Source organism: Furipterus horrens, unplaced genomic scaffold (assembly GCF_987537825.1).
Source record: "Furipterus horrens unplaced genomic scaffold, mFurHor1.1.pri manual_scaffold_17, whole genome shotgun sequence".
Taxonomy (NCBI): domain Eukaryota; kingdom Metazoa; phylum Chordata; class Mammalia; order Chiroptera; family Furipteridae; genus Furipterus; species Furipterus horrens.
The window spans coordinates 25,285,860-25,309,372 of NW_028327187.1; the positions used below are offsets into that span (position 1 = coordinate 25,285,860).

The following is a 23,513-nucleotide window of genomic DNA, read 5'->3' on the forward strand; positions in this document are numbered from 1 at the left end:
TGGAAGATCGAACCAGCGACACTTAGCTCGCAGGCCGACGCTCAATCCACTGAGCCAAACCAGCCAGGGGGGTTTTATTGATTATAATGTTACATTTGACCCAATTTCCCTTCCCTCTTCTCCCCTCCACCCGGTGGCCCCCCTCCCTCCAGTTGTCCCCCCCTTTTAGACCATGTCCATTAGTTGTGCATATAGTTCTTCTCAACCTCTCTCTGTCTATTCCATTCCCTCCTACCATGCTCCTTAATTCCTATATCATCTCCCTCCCTCTCCCCCTTCCCCCTCCCTGCTGACCTCCCCCCAGTATGTTTCCCATACCTATAGTTATTTTTCTACTCTCGTTGCCTGTTTAGTTTGCCTTTGTTTCAATTCCCTAGCTTCTGTTGTTGGTTGTTGTGATACAGTTTTCATTTTAGTGTTCATACTTTTGATCCTCCTCTTTCTAAACCAGTCCCTTTAACATCTCATATAACAGTGGTTTGGATCTAATGAACTCTTTCAGTTTTATTTTGTTCTGGAAACACTTTCTCTGCCCTTCTATTCGGAATGACAGTTTCGCTGGATAGAGTATTCGTGGTTGTAGGTTTTGGATTTTCATTACTTTGAATATTTCTTGCCAGTCCCTTCTTGCCTGCAGGGTCTCCCTTGAGAAGTCAGCTGATAGTCTAATTGGGACCCCTTTGTACATGATTCTTTTCTTCTCTCTTGCTGCTTTTAAGATTCTCTCTTTATCTTTAACTTTTGACATTTTGATTATAATGTGTCTTGGTGTGGTTCTCCCTGGGTCCAGTTGTTTTGGAACTCTCTGTGCTTCCTGGACCTGTAAGTCTATTTCCTTCCCCAAGTTTGGGAAGTTCTGCTTTATTATATTTTCACTTAATTTTTCAATTTCTAGTTCATCTTCTTCGCCCTCTGGCAAACCAATGATTCTTATGTTGGGCCTTTTATAGCTGTCCCAGAGGTTTCTGATCCTCTCATCCTTGCTTCCCATTTTTTCTCTCTGCACTGGTTGACTGTTTGTTCCTTCTTTGTGTTCTGATTTGTTGATTTGAACTCTGGATTTTATTTCCTCACCATCTGTCTCGTATGTGGTTTTGTTCCTTTCAGTATGAGTGTTTTTCGATTCTTTCTCATCTTTTTCCAGATCTTTTGTTAATTCTGTAAGCCACCTGATAACAATGGCCCTGAACTGAGCCTCTGACAGGTTTCTTATTTGTTCATCTGTCAGGTTCTTCATCTGTTGCCTGGTGAGCTGCGCCACCGGGATTTCTATAGTTGTCTGCCTCATTTTGACAGATGCGTTTTGTCTTCTTGGGCCGGCTGTAGGGGGCGGTGCCTGTGTACTCATCACGACCCAGCGACCGGCGCCGATCCGCAACCTTTCTCGCCGGAGCTTTGTCGTCACTGCCCAGCGACCAGTGGCGATCTGCAACCTATTTCGCAGCGCTGTGGCAGTTTGTGTGGGGGCGGGGGGTCCAAGATGGATTCACACAGTTATTCCGCTAGGAGACCGGGATCCGTCCTCCCGCCCCCTGGGCCTCACTGTTCGAGGTGATGTGGTGGCTGCTTCTCCCAGCGTTGGGGTCACGAGCCGCCGGGGTTTGGCTGCAGCCGGGATTGTCCTCCCTGCCGCTGGGATTGTTCTCCCTGCCGCTGTCCCTGGTGCGACCGCAAACAGCACCACCCACTTTCACTCTTACCTGCCCAAAGGGCGCCGCTGGTTTATAACTTCATACGTTGGGCTTCCATGTAGTTTTATTTTCTGGAATTTCTAGTTATCTTTTGTTTTGAAGTAGTTGTATTCCTCTCAAGTTGTAGAGGGAGGCCGAGCATGTCCGTCTAAGCCTCCATCTTGGCCAGAAGTCCTCAATGTTTTTTAAGAGAGGGAATTTCTGATGTTCATGGCAAGAAATTACAAGTTTAAGAACCACCCCTTGGCATAATTAGTGAGGCCAAAGTGAGCACTGTACAAGAATTTTAGAAAAAGTAGATGCACTGGATTATTCTCAAAGCTAATGGTTTAAAATTTCAATTTCATAACTAGGAAGTTTCATTAGAGGGAGGAAGGATTCTCACTGCTGGATGCAATGTATGTATGTATAAAGTGGACCCAGTGTTATAAGGCTATTAAAATATTTTTGATGTAGACATTTTGTATAATCTAGACCTGTCCATATCAAGTACATTTCTTTAGTTCCTTTCTCTGAATGTGTTGATTCACATGGAGGCAGTTGTTTGTACACAGGTAAACTAGACTCAGTCGAGTGTATTCACCTGATGATTCTTATAGAAATTATTGGTTTGGCACCTTTGGCTCAGCCATTGGGGTGTGCCAAATCCTCTGGTCTGCTGTATGCCTTTTCATGGCTTACGTTCTTGTGGCCAGGTTATGGTGGCCCAAACCACAGAGGCTATAAGCATGGATTCCACTCCAAGTTTTTCCTTTATCACAGGTAAAGCCATCTGATGTCTGTCTGGATACTCCCCATCGTTTTACATCATTTGTATAATTCTATTTACCAAATATGTATATTTCTCATAAACAAGCTTACATATTTATCTGACATTAATATAGTAACAAATGAAGGTTATGTAACACTTCAGAACCAAAAGGGGAAAATAGAAAGTTCCAGTAGATAGGAAGACGAGAGATATACTAATTAATAAATATTATTTTTAGACTCCAATGTTTTTAATGTTTTTATTCTTTAATTAAATAAGAGCTATAAGGTATGTATCCCCTTGAAACTTTGGAGTAAAACAGTTTCAAGTGAAGTAAAATTGTAAAGTATTTATTTACTTTTTAATTTTTGAAAAAGGATAATATCTTTCCCTCACAAAGGCTCATTATACATTTGCATATCCACATCAGAGTTACAGCTTTTCTAGTTCACATAAACTAATTTTATTGAATGAAGTCTTCATGCTATCTCCCTATTGTCATGGCTCTTTTATGAAAAATTATCATGAAAAAGGTGGGAAAGGCAATTTGTAGATTTTGAGGAAAAGAAAACTGTCCATATTCCAGATTACCAGTCTCATGGTCAGTACAAAAATTATGGTATATTTTAATGGCAGTTCTTCAGTGGATTCTCAGTTTACATACTTGCAAAATGACAAATGATAGCATTTAGGTGTTTCATATCAATGTATTGATATTAAATGTTTTCTAAAGTGATTTTTGCAAAACATTCAAGTCAGTAGATAACAGGAATTATATAATTATGAGGCTAATATGTTCCTCTTAATATGACTGTCATTATCATGTGAAGGTCCAATTGATTGAAGTTCACCATATCACATCACAGGAGTGGGTGGAGTGAAACCATACTATGAGCCCATATTTCATCTGAATTTCACTACATTCTCTAAAAGATTAGAGGAGATTTTACTTATAGCAACTGAAGACTAGCATTATTTATTTGCTCAACAAATTATTTCTGGTGGTAGACTTACCTTGAGGTCAATGAAGGCTCAGGGCCCCTCATTTGCATGGTCTCCTTCAAAGACCCTTGGAGAAGCCCAAGCAATATGTTTACAATGGATTTGTAAATTTTGCAAAATATATTCCTGTATAATGCTCCCCTCTTCAAATCTACTGAATAAACTTCAGGCCTTGCAGATTCTGGATTCACTCCTGATTGCAATTACTTGTCCAAAGTAGAGTAGTTATTCAGGTCCTTTCCCAAGGCTGTATATGTTATACTACTTAAAGCTCCTTTTATATTAAAACAAAATAAATCACACCAGCAGTAGGTTTACTGCCTTGTGCCAACTCTGTTGATACACAGTGTGAAATCTTTTTGTTTCAAAAGTTAAACAAAAATGCTACACTTTTGCAGCCAAAGAGAGGGCACTTGTACGTATCTTTTACAGAGCCCAGTTTCTTTGACAGTGATGAATTTTAACATTCTCCCTTTAACCTCCCTCATATATTCCCATGGGATAAATTAAATGTAATCTACTCTCAGTCCACATTGTATCATTTTCCTCTGGGACTGGTTAGCTCAGTTGGTTAGAATATGGTGTTAATGAGACCACATAGGCCTGTTAGCTTTTCTGTTCATCGTCACGGTCTAAGCAACAGCCAGCTACCTCAAATTTGCTTGATATTGATCACCAGTGAAATGAAGGCAGGAAGTTGTGAGAGCTCTGTGAAAAGGTTTTTACCTGATGGAAGATAAGCAAAACAACAACAGTAATAAACAAAATCAATGCTTAATGATCTCACCTGTAAAGGTTTTTTTTTTTTTTTTTTTTCTTATCAAATCATCCCCTTGCTCAAATCCCCATCAGGAGACTGAGTATAAATCCTGCGGTTGTCCCTGAACATGATAATAATCTCAAAGTTAAATTGGTGCCCCAAACAACCCTAATTTGCTTTAATATCCTGTAAATATCTATTAAATATTTTAAACCCTTCTTTACCTAGCCTCCTCTCTTAAATCATTCTGGGTATACCAGTCATATTAACAATACACCAGTTCCTTGAAACCATACATTTTGTGACAAGAAGCTGCATATTTCAGTTTATAGTAACACTAAACCTTTTTTCTCAGAACTCTTTATTGAATTCCTTTTTATACTGATGATTTAGCCACTCTAATTTAAAAATGCATACATATAGTATATATATGTATGTGTGCATACATGCACATCCACACACATATGTATGAGTGCATAAAATACCCTGTGCTTCTCATATTGTTTGATCTAGCATTTCACACTTAATATCAAAAGACAATTTGTGAATGGCACTCTGCTTAAAGTCTACCTCTGTAGAAAGCAAAACTGATGTATTTATGCACTACTTTTGATCCTTGGATGTTCCTTTAGTACTGTGATTTTTAATTGGATTTTTCTAATTGGTAATTATAAAAACAGTCAATAAGGGGGAGGGGAGAGGGAGAGAAGGGAGATAAGTAAGGGAAGGGTTTAGTCAAGGAACGTGTATAAATGACTCATGGACATGGACAACGGGGAGGGATATGATCGTGGGAGAAGGGGTGGACTGGGTGGGGGAGAGAAATGGGGGGAAAATGGGACAACTGTAATTGAAAAACCAAAAAATAAAAATTAAAAAAAAAAATGACAATGGCCGACACAACAACAACAACAACAACAAATAAATAAATAAATAAATAAATGTATAGAGACACTAAAAAAAAGTAGCCAATGGCTTAGGAATAAATCCCTTTCCACTCAATTCAGTAAATATTTATTGAGCATCTACACTGTGTCAAATATTTAAAAGAGTAAGAGGTGGATAGAAAGATGACTAGAAACAGTCTCTACCCAATAGGAAAGTATGACAATAGTAAAAGAGTGAATGAACGTTTTTGTGACTCCCTTATTTCTCATATATACCTGATTCTCTGTATTTTTATAGCTTTGGCTTTTCTTTTTTTCTTCCATAGACTTACCTTGCTATTAACCATCTGAGGTTTTGATTTGATTTGTGTTATGTTGGTGGTTATGGTGGTTGTATGTTGAACCTCTGATCATTATAGCTTTAGCATTCATTTACCCTGGACTTGCACTGAGGTGTTTATAGTCTTCAGCCTTCCTGAGGGTTTTTTGACTTTCTAAGCTCTTGCTGTACCCCCTCAAAAAAAATCTATATTTTGTTTCATACAACTTGATTTTAAAAATAATACTTTTCCTTTCCTAGTTGGATGCTAAAGTGTTAAAGTTAATTGAATTGACATTATTATCATATGGTGGTTCACCAGCAAGTAAATTTTAGATCAGTTGTTGTTCACTTTTCCAGAACAAAGTCAAAATTGCCTTGCCCATATAAGGAAGATGTAATTTGCCCTCCTGCCAGATCCTTACCTTTAGTTATCATCTGGTGTTATGCTGATCTGTATGTAAGTTCTCTGTTATAACTTCAGGTCTGCTTTGCAGCTTTTCCTCCACCAAATACAGGCAGATTCAAACTGTGATTTATGCTCTCTTGCATGGTATACTTTGCACCTTTTATACCCACTATAATGTACTAACCCTTCACCTACCTTCCTATCTTCAATGCTTCCTCTTACTTGAAGACTTCTGTGATTAATAAGGTCAGAAAATCCAGGTCTAGGTGAGAACTTTTGATCCTTGAGCTTATTTTTTTCCTTAGCTCTCTTTGGAGTCATGGTGACTTATTCATTAACAAGTATGATTAGTACATAAACACTATTATTTGTTTCTGTCTGTTTATAAAGTCAGCTCTCAATTACTGAGGGACCAATTAACTAGGGGAGGTTATGTGAGCCTCTTCCCATGCCTTTTGGCCTCTTCAGTCCCTGAAGAAAATCACACAAAGAGTGCAGAGATGACCAAGCAAAAACTGTGAAACCAAGATTATTCATTTGTGCTCCATGTGAACGTGTAATAAAGTCTGATAGAAACTAAAATTATACATTTCAATGTGCTTTGCGATAATCTTAGGTGATGGTGAAACAGGCTTCCTTTTAAACTATATAAATGCTTGAAAATGAGCAATACAATTTAGGTATTATGAGTGCTAGTAAAAGTTAAGAGTACTATTTTTGTGGTATTAAATTCAAGTCAACAAATTGCTACCAAATGTTTACCATTTTATAAAAGAAAATGTTTAGTCATCCACCTCTAGATAGGACCTCAGAGATGAAAGACCTCAATTTTTATATTGATTTCAGGCCAGGATTAGTGAAAGTGACTTAAAGTGTTTTTCAGTCATCAAATAATAATTGTATCTGACCTGGGATATTATTGAAGTAACTACAAATAGATCTAGGCTATTGAGGAGACATATCTATTTAATGTATTGTTTTTCATTGAATTATATTAGTACTTTTATTCAAAGGTGCTTCAGAATCCTTTAAGACCAGTATGTTGTGACTCCTAAAATTTTATGTTTATAGGATCCCATTTATCTCCAACACTGAGTAGGTAGCCTTCCATTAACAAGTAGTTAAGAATTCTTAATTTTAGTGACTATTTAAAAAAAAATTCAGTGAATACTTTAGTATTGGTTTCTAAAGCCAAACTTTTTCAACTTCTAGAATCTTGCCCCAACTATTAAATTCACATCAATAGATTTATATGTAATTATTACTTTACTCCAGAAATTGATGGAGTGCTTTATTTTGGGGAATACTTTAGAATGAGGGTCAGGAAACTTCTCTATAAATGACTAAATAGTAAAGATTTTTGGCTTTGTGGGACAATTGGCAAAGTTGAGGATATTATTTGTAGGCACTTCTATAACATCCACAACTTTTTGTAATACAGATCTGCTCATGGGCACAGTGGACATTATTTATGGACACTGAAATATGAATTTCATATAAATTTAATGCATTATGAAAAATTTTTAATCTTTTACTTTTTCGACTATTAAAAAATGTAGAAATCATTCTTACCATTCTGGACATACAAAAACAAGGCAGACAGTATTTGGCTCAGGGGTTGAGGTTTGCCAGAACTTACACTAGAAGACAAGCACTTAAGCAGTAAGCAGTCCATAACCTGACACCAGGGGTGAATTTCATTGAGATTCTTGAACTTCCTGAGACTTCATGCAGCACTTTGCGCACTTATGAATTTTTATGTGGACAGGATCCACAACTTTGATCTGACTCTCAGAGAAATCCAGGACCAAAAAAAGATTAGGGGTCATTATTCTAGAGACAATTCACTGTTTTTTAGGAGGAATTCCTAAGACTGTTAGAGTTCCTTGGTACTACTGTGTAAGTCAATAAGAACTTGTGGGAATTCCTACTCTAGGAGCTAATCCTGCTGGAGATAGTGAAGGTAAATAATTGTCTGGATGATCTTTTTATTCAAAAGGTCAATTGCCTTCACCATTAATGTTGGTTTTATAAAACTTAAAGTAAGTTAAAAATCTATACTTCTGGTTTTAGGAGGAAAAGTCTCATATTTTCAAGTATTTAGTAAATAATTTAGGTTTGAATGAATATCTGAAACATATATAAATGTCCAGATCATTTCAGGCTATAAAAAGAAATCAGATTAAACCTTTTAAGAACTTTTTTTTTTAAATAAAGATTACTCTTTGGGTCCATTTATGTTAGTTCAGCTGACATCTAAGGCTGTGTTATAAGTATACACAAAATCAAACTTATTAAAGCTGAATGTGCAAGCTTGCAGGCTACTTAGCTTAACAGGGGGATGTTATTCAATGATAAACCCTTGAATGTTCAAATTCATTAAATGGAATTGTTACCCTGGGCAGAGGTGGTAGTGAGAAAACAGAAATGTCCATCTGAAAAGAAATATGAATCTCAGGAGTTCCTGCTTATGTCCCAGGGTTGGAAATAGAAGAACTTGCTTCTTCTAATAAGTATTTTAGAACAAAGTTTGTACTCCAGGAGGAAATTATTATAAAAGCTATAATACTCATTTTGAAACCTAAAGACACCACAATGTGGTGTGTAGTAAAACTTTTAAAAATCTAAACATTTTTGCAAGCACCTTGCACTTTTTAGCTAAAAATTTTAATTTAAACTAATTTACAGCTTGTTTTCATATGCTTGGAGCATATAACAAATTAAAGAAGGTTAAAATGAATTTTAAAGAAAGCAGAAATTAACCAAGAAAATTCTCCCCTCCACCAAAAGGAAGGAAAAATTACAGAAGCTCAGGGCTACTGTAAATAGGAAGCATTGCTTATGTGTATTGTACATTTAGGCTTAATTGATCAGTATTTATTGGTCATTAGTGATGTTTTTAATTTGAAAAATCTACTCACTTGCAGGTCTTTCTTCTAATTCAGTAGTTTTTTTTTAATGTAATAATGATCCTTCTCAGTACTGTAAAAGGTAAAAGCAAAAAATATCCAGGAGAATAAGATGGTGACCTTAGTGAGAAATTTACTATGAAAGAGAGAAAAAGGAACTACAACAAAGAGTACAATTGTGTGGGATCAAATATGAAGTTTCTATGATTAGAGAGTCTTGCTGGTTTTGAGAAAACCATAAATCATTAAATTGATAAAGTGTGCCCTTTGTGGAAATATGCCTGGGGGTCTCTTTCCAAGGGATTTCTATCTCACTATATAAGATAATATCACATCAGCTAATTTGTGGAACTTTGTATCTTATTCAATAAAAAGTATGACATGTCTATATAGCTTCTTATATCATAGTACCTAGTTAGGCTGGGTCAGCCCTTGGCCACCTGTCCTCAAACTTTAAAAGCACCTCCATGACTGCTCCATCATCTTCCTTGGCACCTGGTGTTGCCCCTTTCCTTTTAAAGCTCTTGTTCCACATGCCCTCTCTATTCACTTTAGTGAGTCTTGCCAGTTCGGGGAGGGCAGGTTTTTTTTTTTTTGTCCTTCCCAATCGCCAATTAGCTAATCTGACAAACTCATTTTAAGGTAGAGTGCTAATAGGGAAGCCCTTCCTTCCAAGTTGAATGTGGTTTATAACAAGGACTTTATGGAGAATGTTGTGGTGGTGAAAATTTCAAGTCAGATTAGGGGTAATGAAGTGAACATACATTGCTCCTCACTTCATAATTCACAACCTCCTATTCTACTACTTGTAGTTAGAGTTTTTCCTATTAATGTGATTTAGCAGAAGATGTGATCACAGGTTGGTTGTCAATGTAACAGATTTATTATTTTAAGTGAAATAAATAAAAAGAAAGCAAGAAAGAACACGTTATTAGTAAAACACAATGAAACACTACCAGTTGCACAACAAGGCACTAACTACTTCATAAAGTCTATTACAAATGCACTACATTTAACCACAATTTATTAATTTATTAAAATGTTTACATTTATTTTTAAAACTTGTCTTTCATTATATCATTCAATCAGTCATTCACTAAGTATTGGGTACTACAGGGAAGACAAGAGAACTATCAAAGAAATTAAAACCACTTTGAGAAGTAAAGACTCCCACATGTTGAAAAAAACTGGAAAACAACACAGTAGAGTGATAAATTCTGCACTTACAGATAATAAAAGCAATACATATATCAAACTCTTTGAGATCAGGACCGAAGTTTTTAAAAATAGAAAAATCAATAAGAGCCTTCTGTGTATGTAAATTTTTTCTTCTCAAGATATACTCCAGTTTATGTACCTTATCATCTTGTTATCTTATTTCTTCCTGCCTAACAGGGATCCTTGTAGTATTTTTATGGCCTTCTTTTGAACTGTGGGTACATCTGGCCCCCTAGATAAAGACAAGGCTAAGTAGGTCAGATTAGTTTGCAAAATAGGACCTTTAATTTTTTAAAAAATAACCATTCTATTCTCATTTTAGGTAGATGCATGAAATTTTTACAGCCCCTACTTTTTAAAATCTGCCCCTTTCTTCCTCACTCATTGCTGTCTTATAATTAATAGTGGACCAAGAGAAACAAGTGTCTGGTAGAGCAGGTGGAAACTGTGGTAGGACAGGCAACCTTAGAGCAAAGCAGTACTGATGGGGAAGAGGAAGGAGGGTGGAACAAAGAGGTTCTCAGAAGAAACTGAAATCTGCCTGCAAAGGTCATGCCTAAGGAAGGAGACAAGGCAGATTATCTGTATATATGATATCATTGGTGACATGTTTTTTAATTTATTGATGGATTCTGTTTCAAATGTGTTTTCTTTAGCACTCCCATTTTTACCTAAATTTGGCTAACCCATGATTGTTAACATGTGGCTTGTTTTGTTGGTTTACCATTAAATTTGTTACCCAAACAGATTTGTTGATTTAAAAGAAACTCCTATATGGAATTAGTATGAGATAAAAATAAATCTGCGAAACAATGGCAAAATTTTATATGTGTAGGCTTTCTAAAAGAATGCCTCATTGTGTATTAATAGGAATAATCTGTTTTCCTCTTAACATTTTTTTTCTTTTAAACATACAGACTTCCTTTCCTATGACTCCAACATTTGCAGCTAATCATACCATGGCTTTCAATCCTTACTTGCCTCATCCTGGGATGGGCCTGGTTCCTGCCGAACTTTTACCAAATACACCTTTTGTGTTTTCTGGAAACCCACCTCTCGCTTTTCCAGGAGCTGTTGGTCCAAAAGTGATGCGTTCAGATAAACTAGAGGTATTTGCATAAAATTATATAAATACCTATAGGGTTGATATTAATCTTATGCATAAAACTACACCTTCAGAGCCCAATGTTTTGAATGCCTTGAATAAGTGCACCTGGGTTTTTAGCTTATGGAGTATAACCTCAGAAAAAAAAGTTTAATATTTTACTACTGCAATTATACCCTGTTGTGAAGTGCATTGATTCGGCTGCACAACAGGTTAAAGAATGTCTTAGTGTTCCCAGCCACAGACTGCATCTCCTTTGCTATGGCACAGGAAGTCTGGTGGGAATACTGCTTTTACTGAGGGTCCAGTTTCATAGACTGGAATTACTATATTTGTTGATGAGTCTCTACTTGCTAGAATATTCAAAATGAAAAAGTAGACTAATCTATCTATGAATGCAGAATGTAAATGAGTCTCATAATGTCTAAACCTTTTTTCCATTTTAAGAACAATGTATTAGATATTATATAACCCTTTATATCTAAGAAAAAATAATCTAAAAGAAATGTCAAGCAAGTTTCTAATTTATTGAAGTCCTTGAAACATCTCTTAATTGTCATTTTTCATAAATTGAAATAAATTGTCGGTTTCCTACAAAGTAAGGTTCATTGGCTGCTCCTTAAATGTCTGGTAGTGTGTCATAAAGGAATTTGATTGTACATATAATGTAATTCAATCATGATTCATAAGTCTGCTTCTGGAAGAGCACATTGCTGTGTGATAAAGACTCATCTTGGACCTTAAGAAACTAACTCCTTTTTGAAACTTAGCTAATTACACATTAGGCTGTAGTAAGTGGAAAATTAAAACTTGGTTTCCAACAATGCTTTTAAGTACTTTTATTTCAATGTAAGAAAAACAACTTTGTTTTGGAAAGAATGAATCTTTTTTCTAGGAATCAAAAATTTGTCTATGTTTACATCTCATAGTGAATATGACTTGACATTATCTGTTAGCTTTTTAGATCTTTCCTAAATAGATGAAAAAATAACATATACTATTGCTCTTACATTTACTGGCAAAATAAATAAAACCCAACCGCTTTCCAAGTCATCAATGTGATTTTTTTTAAGGTTTGCCGAGAATTTCAGCGTGGAAATTGTACCCGCGGTGAGAGCGATTGCCGCTATGCTCATCCTACTGATGCTTCTATGATTGAAGCAAGTGATAATACTGTGACCATCTGCATGGATTATATCAAAGGCCGATGCTGCCGGGAGAAATGCAAGTACTTTCATCCTCCTGCACACTTGCAAGCCAGACTCAAAGCAGCACATCACCAGATGAACCATTCAGCTGCCACTGCGATGGTAAGAACAGACCAGGAATTGTGGACTGTTTATTTGGGGGTAAATGATTAGTATATTCCTCAACATGTCTAGTATCTTGTAATAGTAATCTTGGATAGCCACGAGTAAACCTTAATATAAAAAGCCAAGGTTGTATGATGAAAAATAGAGAATGTATTGATTCTACTTCATTCACTAAAAATTTTTAAAGGTAATCATTTAAAAGCTTTACTGATAATTTTAATCTGCTGTGCTTTTTCTCTCATATTTACAGAAAGAGAAGATTATATAATTGAAAGAATAAATTAGTTTTGAGTGGTTTTTATAGCATAACTTCTCCAATGAATCTGATCCAGGGACAAATTTGAATGAATATTTTGAGCACAGTGAGATTTTGAAAGACTTGTAGACATGAAAGGAGGATTTTAAAATGCCAATACATTTTAGAATTAAACCTGACAAGGACTTAACAAAGCAAATGGCACATACTGAAATGCACAGCAAATCTCTGTGAATGAGAATTGCATCAGTTTTGCTAACTATGGTATCTGGATGAGGTGGGTAAGGAGGGAGGAATAATTGCTCTTTCCTTACATGTTAGTTGAAAGATACACAGTTTTGGAATTTGCATCTGAAGTCCTTATATAAATTGGATTTTGTTTTATAGAGCTACAGTATCAGACTCCAACTACTGATAATCTGTTTTACCACTTATATACCATTTATCTCCTAAATCCATGTCGGAATTTTAACTGAAAGAAATCTCTTTCCTGCTATTGCTGTTGCCTCTTCAAATCTCATTTTAATAGATTAATAGATGAGCATCTCTGAGATGTTAATTTTAAATGCTTATTTGCTATTAACAGCTTCCTGTCATGTCCTACCCAAATGGTGAAGTCCTTTATTATTTGCCTAAATTAGTGAAGTTGAAAAGCTTCTTTTTTTCTTGTATGTGTTTTTTTTTTCTGTTTTGAACTAAGTCCTCATTTAGTGAACTGGTTCATCTCTGCAATTGGTTACCTTGGTTGATGGATACACTTTCAACGGGTTCCCAAACCATACCTTATCTAACTGCTGTTTGCTTGGTTTGAGTACATTCCTTTCTTTGGTACTATTTATTAATCCATCCCTCCCTCACAGGCCCTACAGCCTGGTGTATTTCAACTGATACCAAAGAGATCAGCACTTGAAAAGACCAATGGTGCCACCCCGATGTTTAATCCCAGTGTTTTCCACTGCCAACAGGCTCTGGCTAACCTGCAGCTCCCGCAGACAGCATTTATCCCTGCAGGTGAGAACAAGGCTCTGGACACTTCGAGTGTAATAGTGTTGTGAATATGTACAATGCACACCAGCTTCCAAAGAACTTTTATGCCAGGACTATCAACAGGTGTTTTGTTGGGAAATAAATAAAGCAGTTATCTTTGATCTGCTAGTATGTAAAAATAACTTTTTTTCTATGATTAGTGAAAATTAATGATTTGAAATCAAACTAGGAAACACTGTCAACATTTTTCTTTTTAGCATTTCTTAATTTTTGCTTTTTATCATTGATTCACTTGGTTCAGTCTCAAACTAATTTTTTGACTCTTAGGTATCACCTTCAAAGACATGGGTCTACCCTCAAAAAAATCTTTCCCATTTCACCTTTGCAAAAATATGTATTTGGTAGTCTATATATCTTTGATATACTGAAGATGATAGCATAATAAAACTACCATTTAAAAAATATATATATATTATATATGTATATATTATATATATATGTAGGCGTGCATATTCAGGTAGTTCTAGCCTCTAATTTTTAAATTTGTTAATACAAAGAAATATATAGCAGCTTTCTTGATATGTCAGGATTTTGCTTTAAAATTCTCCAGACTCTCTCCTCCCCTCTTAAAAAAAAGGTGAATCAAGATGAGCCACATCTAGCCCTGATCATTGTTTCTCAGTTGAATGGGTGTCATCCCACAAAGCGAAAGGTCACCTGTTCAACTCCCAGTCAGGGCACATGCCTGAGATGTGGGTTCAGGCCCCTGTCAAGGTGCATAAGAGAGGCAGCTGTTTGATGTTTCTCTCACACATTGATGTTTTTCTCCCTCTCTTTCCCCCTTCCCTTCCCCTCTCTCTAAAAATAAATAAATAAAATAAAAGAAAAAGAAAAGATGAGCCACATTTAGCCCTGGCCAGAACAAAATTGATGTTTCTCTCTCTCTCTAAAATCATTAAATAAAAAAATTTAATAAAAAATTAGATAAAATATAGCAGTTTGCAACATATTTTGTTATCTCCTCCATTTAACTGTATTGAATAGCATAACAGTTTGTACCAAATTGAATAAAAATTTAAGCCAGAATTTTGTTCAAATACATATATATGAGGGAAAATACTTTTTTCTAGTGGTGCGGCACTTTAAGAATGAGCATATAATCTCTTAGGAATAAATTTAAAATATTAACTACCTAGAGTACAATAGATTTTCTTGCCAGAATTATAAATGCCCAGTTTGGAAACTATTATTAAATGAAAATGACAGGATCTAGAAGTTAATTTATAAAGCCTTGTTAATTGTATAAACTTACTAAATGCATAGTAATATATACATGGACTTGAAAAATATTTTGGTTAATTGATAAATTAATTAATTACTAAATTTTGAAAGAAGCCAATAAAAAAGTCTTTTGTCTAGTTACCACAATAATTTAAAAACACATTTTTTACCCTTTTTAGACTTTTTGCTGGATTTGGCTAATTTAAAATCTAGATTTACAAGCCAAAATATCTGAAGAATCCTATCCCCTTTAATTAATAGCAAAATTAAAAACTCTCAGGCTGACAGACCCCTCTTTATGAAAAGCCTATTTGCCATATGCTCACATTCAAGTTCTCAGTAACAAGATGGAAGAGACAGTGATAATAGATTAATGTTCTAAATAGAATTATTGGCACCTGGTACCAGATCTTGGTGCATATTTTGAAAATAATATATGTAATAAATAAAAGTTCTCCTTTTCATGATTAAAACTACTTAGGATGTATTTGTCCAAAATAAATATAAGTTGTTATTAAGGTGAGATAATCCTTTTTACAAAACTTAATATTTATTTTTATACCTAAGAATCCAAGAATTACTTTGATTATCTGGGTTTGTGATCTTAAAACTAAACTGTAATTGCAAGCATAAGAAATTACTTGGATTTGCATGTGCTAATTAATTAATATTGTAAAGAATATCTTTCTAGTTAGAATTTATTTCTATCAGTAAAGCTTTAATAATGAAACATCTCTTTTCTTTACTTTTCATGCTTCATGGTGTACAGGGCAAATACTGTGCATGCCAACTCCTTCAAATATTGGTAGGTTTTGAACAAAATATTTTTCTAATATGAAAAAAGTGTTTTCCAGTTGTGACTATGAAATAGATGAGTGACTGAATGATGTGATTAGACATTTTCTGAGTACTTAAGGTTTAATATGGAACTTTTTAATGTCTTTGTGGAATCACAATAGTCCTACCCTCTCAAGTCAGTATTTGCCACTGTGGCCAAATACTGATCCTGCCATAGCTTTATTTTCACCCTAAAAATTATAGCTGAAGTATTTAAAAATATTACCTTACCTAGCTACAATGGGAAGTTTTGTTCTACATCTGTTACTAAGAAATTATAAAAATATTTCAAATGTACAATATCTAAAGTATAAAAATCCCTCCAAAAAAGTTATCCATAAGATCCAAATTATTCAATACTGAGATGTTTGGAAAGAATAAGTTTAGCAAAGCTAGAATATTCTGTAATATTATATAATGAATTCTATAATATTTGAGGATGGGGTGCATGAGCATTTGGGGTACAACTGTGGTTTCTATGACATTGCAAGATCCTTTATTTAACCGTCAATACAATATGGTAACTATCTCAAAATCATTTTGTACATCACTAATACAGAAGACAAGAAAGTGACTTGTTTCCCTGTCTAGAATTTTTGGGGAGTTCACAGCTCTTATAGTTCCCATGACTACCAGGAACAGACCAGGAGAAAATAGCTCCGTTTGTTACAGGAAGAAATTATTCCACCCCACTGACCATCTCATATCAATACAGTTCCTTTCATTCTTTTTGAGAGTTTGCGATAACTTGACCTCTATCCCATTGCTCAACCAGATTAGATGCAAAGCCCAAAAAGGACTAAGAGACTTATTGAGATAAAAACAAAAAGTCAAAATGACAGCCACATGGTAGTAGCACTCACTGGCTACAGAGTTGTGGCTTCTGTTATTGAGAGATTGGCTGTCACCTGTAAGAATTAAAAACATTTCCATTGATACTAACAGGAGCACTATACGCACATGAGAAGAACAGACTTCTGCAAGTTTGTGAAATGTGTCTCTGTCTTTACAATTTGTGACTCTGCTCCCCTGTCCTTTCACCTAAGAATTCTGTGTAAGAATGAAAACTGCATGCTTCAGTAGTGCTGTTTCCTGTGTAGTTGCTGTGCTCCCAAAGGGAAAACAAGAGTGTTTTTAGAATTGGCATGTTATACAATAAGGGACCTCTATGAGTAATGGATAACTAGAGATAGGCATAAAGAATAACTACAGAGTCTCTGTTAATCGCTATTTAGGGTACAACTGTGGCTTCTATGACATTGCACATGCTGACTTTCCTCTCTCCAGGCCATTCGTTTTCTTTGTAGACTTTCATAAAATATGAATTCAATCAATGTAGTTGTAAATTGTTATATATGAATGCTTGACATTCACCCATGAATTTCTTGGTTTGCTTTCCAAAATGAGCTAGAAATGATGAAAACATCCAAAAAGCTTTTTAAATGAGCAGAACACTAGAAAAAGCAAAGAGAAAACGCCCTGAAAGAGCTATTTTAGCTTCTACATATTTTTGCTGTAATATTTGCCATGAAAAGAAGATTTTGTCAGATATTTTCTATGAAGTGTCCAATGTGTTTGATAAATAACCTAAGTTTCAAGGGGTTTGCAAGAAGTGACTTAAAAACCTGCATGTGTAGGCCATTATATTCTTCATATCTGCTTCCCTACCATGTACCCTCCAACTGAACTACCATGGTTTTTTTGCATGTAGATCAGGTAAGTACACATATAACTGTCCCTTTGAACCTACAAGTGTAGTGACAGCACTCATATCTATAAGTTAGTGAACTCAAACACCAACTCACAGTTCCCTATTCCCATTTTGAATGTGCAACCCAGTTACTTATTTGCTTAACTAGCTATTCATACCAATAGCCTTGGTAACATCAGATTTTACTATATGCATCTTTTGTAAACCCTTCTGGAAATTTGGCCTTTTAATTAAAATAAAATGTGATTCTACTCAAAAACTAAATGTTGAGAATAATTTCATTTTTCTTAATGTAAACTATAATTGTTTTCCCTTTTCTCTTTTTAAATTTCCCCCCATTCTGTGCTGTGTTGCTTTGCACTGACTGTGATTGCATGTTGCACCCTGGTGTATCCATCATGATGATGTCACATGGCTTGTTGCTGTGATATGTACCATGCCCCATTTCATTGTTTATGTCATGGTTGCATAAATGGTTCACTTTCCCACGTGTTGTTTCCATGGTTTCCTACCGAAAGTGCCCATGATGCACGGTGCTACACCTACCACTGTGTCTGCAGCAACTACACCTGCCACCAGCGTTCCCTTCACTGCAACAGCTACAGGCAATCAGGTTTGGCAATTTATTTCAACTAGATAACTACAGTGTATTGGTGACAAACAGTATATGCTTTTTGGATTGGTGAGAGACATTGGTCTATATTCTTATGTGTTTCCTAAGCAGTTGTTACATTTAGAAATTTTATTTTTATGTTTATTCTAGAGCAGTGATTTTTAACCTGTGTGCCACAAGAAGTTTTAAAACATGCAATACCTGACTATTTAGTCAGGGCACTCACCACTTTTCCCTTAGATTGTCAAATTAAAAAATGACAACAGCCAACACAATATCCACATGGTGTGAATGAAACAAAATTATACCTAATTTTAGTCAGATTTGCAAAAAATATAACATATTTTTGGTGTGCCACAGAATTTTATTAATTAGTTTGTGTGCCATAAGATTAAAAAGGTTGAAAATTGCTGTTCTAGAGGGTTGTATCTGCTTTGCTATTTATCCTAGGATAAATCAGTAGGTTCCTCATTTTCAATCAATTACCAGATGTCTCTCTTGATATGCTATGTATATGATTATTGCTACTACACCAGTCCTTACATGTATATACTAAATATTCCTTAAATGCTTCCTTAGGTGAATTTGTTTTATTTTACTACCATTTTTGGTTATTGTATTTAAAATATCACTTAGTAAGTCATTACCTTTACCCTCAGATATACTGGAAAGAAAGCAAGTTAACACATTTCTTTCCAAGGCACAGATATCCCTATAATTATCCAGTAATTATGTCAGGAACTTCTTCTCATACTACTGACATTAGATGTTCTTGCGTTGTTTTTATTTTCATTTGCTTTAGGTATTTACAGAGTCACAAGGCAAATTATAAATTTGGGGAAAGTCTTGAAACTGTAAGGAGATACATAAATAATTATTGTGCAATATTATGGCCATTTTGCCTTATTAAAGTGGTAACCATACTTAAAGACTGCAAGTTCCACTGCTGTTTCAATTACAAGTATGATAACCATATAGCACACAAAGCATTAATTAATCGAGGAAACAAATCACATTTTAATCTGTGCTTAGCAAAATTAACTTAGTGGATACAATTAATATGTTTAAATTTTCCTGTGAATTGATTATGATATTGATTACCATGTCCAAGCAGTGAACAAAATTAATAGGATTCTCTAAAGAAACTTCTTTAATCTAAAATCTTTTTTACTACTATAGATACCCCCATTATCAATAGATGAACTGAATGGCAGCATGTTTGTTTCACAGATGTAGAAGTTACCAGTAGAACAGTAAGTTTCTTTAAGTATTAATATAAATAATATTAATAGGTGCTATCTTTTATTTGTACAATTGCATTTGCTAAAGCTTTGGTAAATACTTTAAATAATAGACATTGCTTATAACTTAGAGCTTGATTTAAGGCATGATAAGTTGTCTAAATTGAAATGTAGACAGCAAATATGCAATTTTTATGTGAAAATGACAGCTGGCATTATATTTTCCCAATGAGCTTACAAATTCTGAAATGTTTTCCTATTATTAAAGGGGTATGATTTGTTGACCAAATACAGAGATCACTTTTCAATTTTAATTCTTTAACATTTTCTAGCTTCTTTTTAAAATGAAATTTAAGCAAAGGAATTTTGTTACAATTTGACACTGATGATTATCTTAAAGACAGTAAGCAATGTGCTTTTCCTCTTTTATTATAGAAAATAGTGTTTTTACAGTCTGCCACTTTGCATTGCTTCCCATGTAAGTCTATCAGAATTGCTCCAGCTGTTTCAAATTTTGAGTGGCATAATTTAGTAATTTAATCATTACTTCCATTCAAATCACGATTTTTTTTTTTTTGCATGTAATTTTTGTTGCTGTTGTTGGATTTTTACCCTCTTTACCTTTGATCTCCTATTTGGTCCAGAGCCTGTAATAGCACACACTTAATTTGAGCAATCGTTCATTTGGAGCATGTGACTTTTGAAGCCACTTAAGACTTCTAGGTATCTTAATTAATTAATTAATTATAGGGACTTACTAAACAAGTGATTAATTCTGAATTACATATGTTAGTCATTTAAAGCTTGAGGTTCTCACAATCAGAGAATGTCATTTGGTTGAAGGAGGCAACAGTCCTATTCTCTTGATGGACTAGTTTTCCAGAACCTGGCTAGGATTTCTTTCCTGCTGAGAACACAAAGCCAAGTCGCTATTTTGGAGAGATCCTGTAGCTGACTGTGCATTAGATAACTAAGTTCCTTCAATCATAAACAGATGTTTTTAGAAGATATCTTTGAGTACGTGGAATAACTGAAGTAGCTACAAATTGCAGTAATTTTCAGGTGTATCATTTGGGATAGTGACAGCTTGGGAATAGCACCAAATATGAGACTGTGGGTTTTGCAAACACTTCCATGATTTTCATGGGTTGCTTCACATCAAGGTAAACAAAATTTGTCAAATTAACTTCCTAATGAAACATGTTTGGGAATAGTGATTCCTTTTTGTTTGATTCCATTAGAAAATGTAGAGGTATTTAGCACTTTATACTCACTTTAACATCTAAGAGGTGTTGAAAATGTCTCCAAAGCTCAAAAATATAATTTTGTAAAATACTATATAGTACATAGATTCCACACTTAGGCTCCAATACATCCAGACAAAATGTTTAAAGTTATTCAATATTTGCATATTTTGAATGTTTGGAATCAAATGTGTTTTTTTTTTTTAATTTTCCAATTATAGTTGACTTTCAATATTAGTTTCAGGTGTAAGCATGTTTTTTAATACGCTTGTCGAAGGAAGTGGATGGATGGGTGGGTGTTCATCAGAAAGTTTTGGCATTGTATAGATAATGCATTAAACAATTGAGCACATCTCTGTTAACTTAGGGAAATTTTGCATATTAGCACTCAATGAAAACCATACGTTATCATGGTACATGACGCTTTAGAGACTATCTCCAACAGCTCAATTTTTACAGATGTTGATTATAAAATTCAGAATGGGGAATATCTTGACATAGTTTGCATAAAGAACTGGAACAAGAATCAAGTATCCTGACTCCTGCTTCAATAACCCTTAAACCCCCCCTTTTTTTTTGCATTTCAGTTGAAATTCTGAACAACGGAGTTATTGAATATCAGGATCTCTCTGTGAGAACCTCCATATGGCCTTTCTATATATAGTCTTGTATGCCCTCTTCTACCAACACAACAGTAAACATGGTGCAGTCAATATAGTAAACAAAAAAATACCAACCAAAAAATTTAAATTAAAAAAAAGTATTAAACAATCATTGGAGATGTTAAAACAAAACATGAATGGAAAACTATCTACCATCTATCTTATTTGAATTATTAGGCAGAACACTACCATAAAAATTTGTAATTTGTAACACTATTCTTTGTGATTTACTAATAACTATTATGCTGTGTGAATCTCCACAATGAATTTTTGGCTTACTGTGCATTCTTAGTGGGTAAATGTTCAACTGTTTTGAAGTGTCACCTTACTGTTTTATTTACACAGTAGCCCATTGGGTTGATTTTAAAAAGTAAAAGTTATACCCAAAGACAATTTCCCCATTATTGTATTGTACTGTATTGTTGTATATCATGTTGTGTTAAGTTTTTACATACTACAGGGTTTGCTGTAATATGTGTGGTTTTTTGTTTCAACTAAAATGTTATTAATGGTAAACAGAAATATGTGTGCTGGAAAAATATGGCAGGCTGATGTTAATATGCTTTCTCTGTTTGGAATATTTCTGTAGGTTTCTCGGGGCAGCCATTTAAAAGACCTCACTTTTGAGTGTTCACAAAACTTGTTCATAAACATGCATGTAAATAATTTATACCTCTAAATCTGACCTTGCATAATATGATTACATTAGTAGACTCATTAGTAGATTATTTTTGAGAAAGATATAATTACCTGCTAAAAATAGGGAACTTCTTACAACATTAGCCTCTAATTTCACTCTTTAAACATCTTGAGAAACTAGAATTTATCTTTAAATAAAATTTTCAGCATTTATACTAAAAAATATGTAAAGTGCCCATTACATTTTTTGTGGCTCAAGGATCCTCTTAGGTTGAGTGTCTAAAACAGCCATTTGTCATCCTCAGCTGAAAAATTGATACTTGGAGGCTTAAAGGTATGCTAATTACAGGTTATAAATTAGGGGGATGGGGAGGTGGAGATACTTTTTATATATTGGGGAAAAGCTTGTAAAAACCATTGCAATGTAACCTTTTACACAAGAGCCATTTCTGAATATAAATGGCTCATGCTATTTAGTCTACTCTGAATAATAAGTAAGATGCAATCTAGCAAAAAGTCAGTCAGGGTGAAAGAGAATTGGTTTTAAGTGAGGCCTTTCCTCCCCAAATGGACAAACTTTTCTAATGATCACAGTTGTAGCCTGAGTACAGGTTTGAAGAAATGGCAGAAATGGGAGGAGGATAGAAAAACATTTAAAAGTATTTGATTTATTTGAAAGTTCTAAGAAGGATGTCCACAGTTGGCTTTAGCTCCAGTTCAGCTGAGTTTCCAGTTTTGTTAACACACTTGCGCGAAGGAGCAAGCGCCTATGATATATGTCAAGTGTTGCCCTCCCCAAACTTTATTAACAACAGAGTCTCTCTCATCATAGCCAATGTTGATTTGGATTTGTTTTTTATTTGTATTTGGAAATTATAAGAGAGGTTTTTAAGACCCTTTGGATGAGACAGATTGGCTGCACTCTACAGAGCTTAGCTGAATTCACATTACTAATTCTTATGAAATAATTTTTAACCAAGTAAAATAGTAATTAATTCTTATACTGTGGCATATCTCCTCCACTTTTCTCAGTTATTGAAGTTACTATTATTATATAGTGGTGGAACCATGTGATAGTTTGTATCAACTTAGATTTAATCTTTTCTACTAAATATACATTCTCTCACTGGTAAGTGTGAAATGATCAAATTTGATGTTTATAACAAGTTTGTATTCTACTTCATGAAACTGACAAAGAGAAAATCTTATGGACACCTTAAGCAGGCTTGTATGTTTGAATCACAGAACAATGGAGTTGGTAAAAACCTTTTCACAGTTGATGAAATCGAGACCCAGGGCTTGCTCAGGGTTACCTACCTTTGTGGGGATAGTCAGACTCAGAAATATTTCCTGACTCCCAGTAGTTCCTCTGTTTCATATTGTTTGTACTTCAGAACATTTGGGACTCTGTCCCAAAGCAGATCAATTTGGCTCAGAATACAAAAGAGCAAAATTAGCTCTTTAATAGTTGATGATATCCTGTTGATTTTAATTATCAATTCAAGTCATGATCATCAGTGATTTCAAAATGGATTTGCTTTTATGGAACCATTGCCATCTGTTTACAGTATTGCCTGCAGTTAAAGAACATGAGGTCTCCTGACTTTTACCTACTGTCTTTGAACTACTTAATTTCTCTTTCTTCAAATCCTAACATTGCTAGAGAAGTAAGGAGAGT

The 23,513-nt window shown here is 34.7% G+C and overlaps 1 protein-coding gene across 2 annotated transcripts in view; it reads left to right on the plus strand.

Moving 5' to 3' along the window:
- MBNL3 (muscleblind like splicing regulator 3) overlaps positions 1–22,838 on the plus strand; it is a 65,431-nt gene extending 42,593 nt beyond the window's left edge. The window contains exons 3-9 of one of the 2 annotated variants that reach the window (XM_090263955.1): positions 10,864–11,055; positions 12,125–12,361; positions 13,481–13,631; positions 15,658–15,693; positions 17,955–18,049; positions 19,229–19,302; positions 21,122–22,838. In XM_090263955.1, the coding sequence (XP_090120081.1) occupies positions 10,864–11,055; positions 12,125–12,361; positions 13,481–13,631; positions 15,658–15,693; positions 17,955–18,049; positions 19,229–19,285 (768 nt within the window). In that variant the 3' untranslated portion in view covers positions 19,286–19,302; positions 21,122–22,838. The remainder of the gene's footprint in view (positions 1–10,863; positions 11,056–12,124; positions 12,362–13,480; positions 13,632–15,657; positions 15,694–17,954; positions 18,050–19,228; positions 19,303–21,121) is intronic. The other variant, XM_090263956.1, reaches the window with a different exon arrangement.
- Positions 22,839–23,513: the final 675 nt, after the last annotated feature.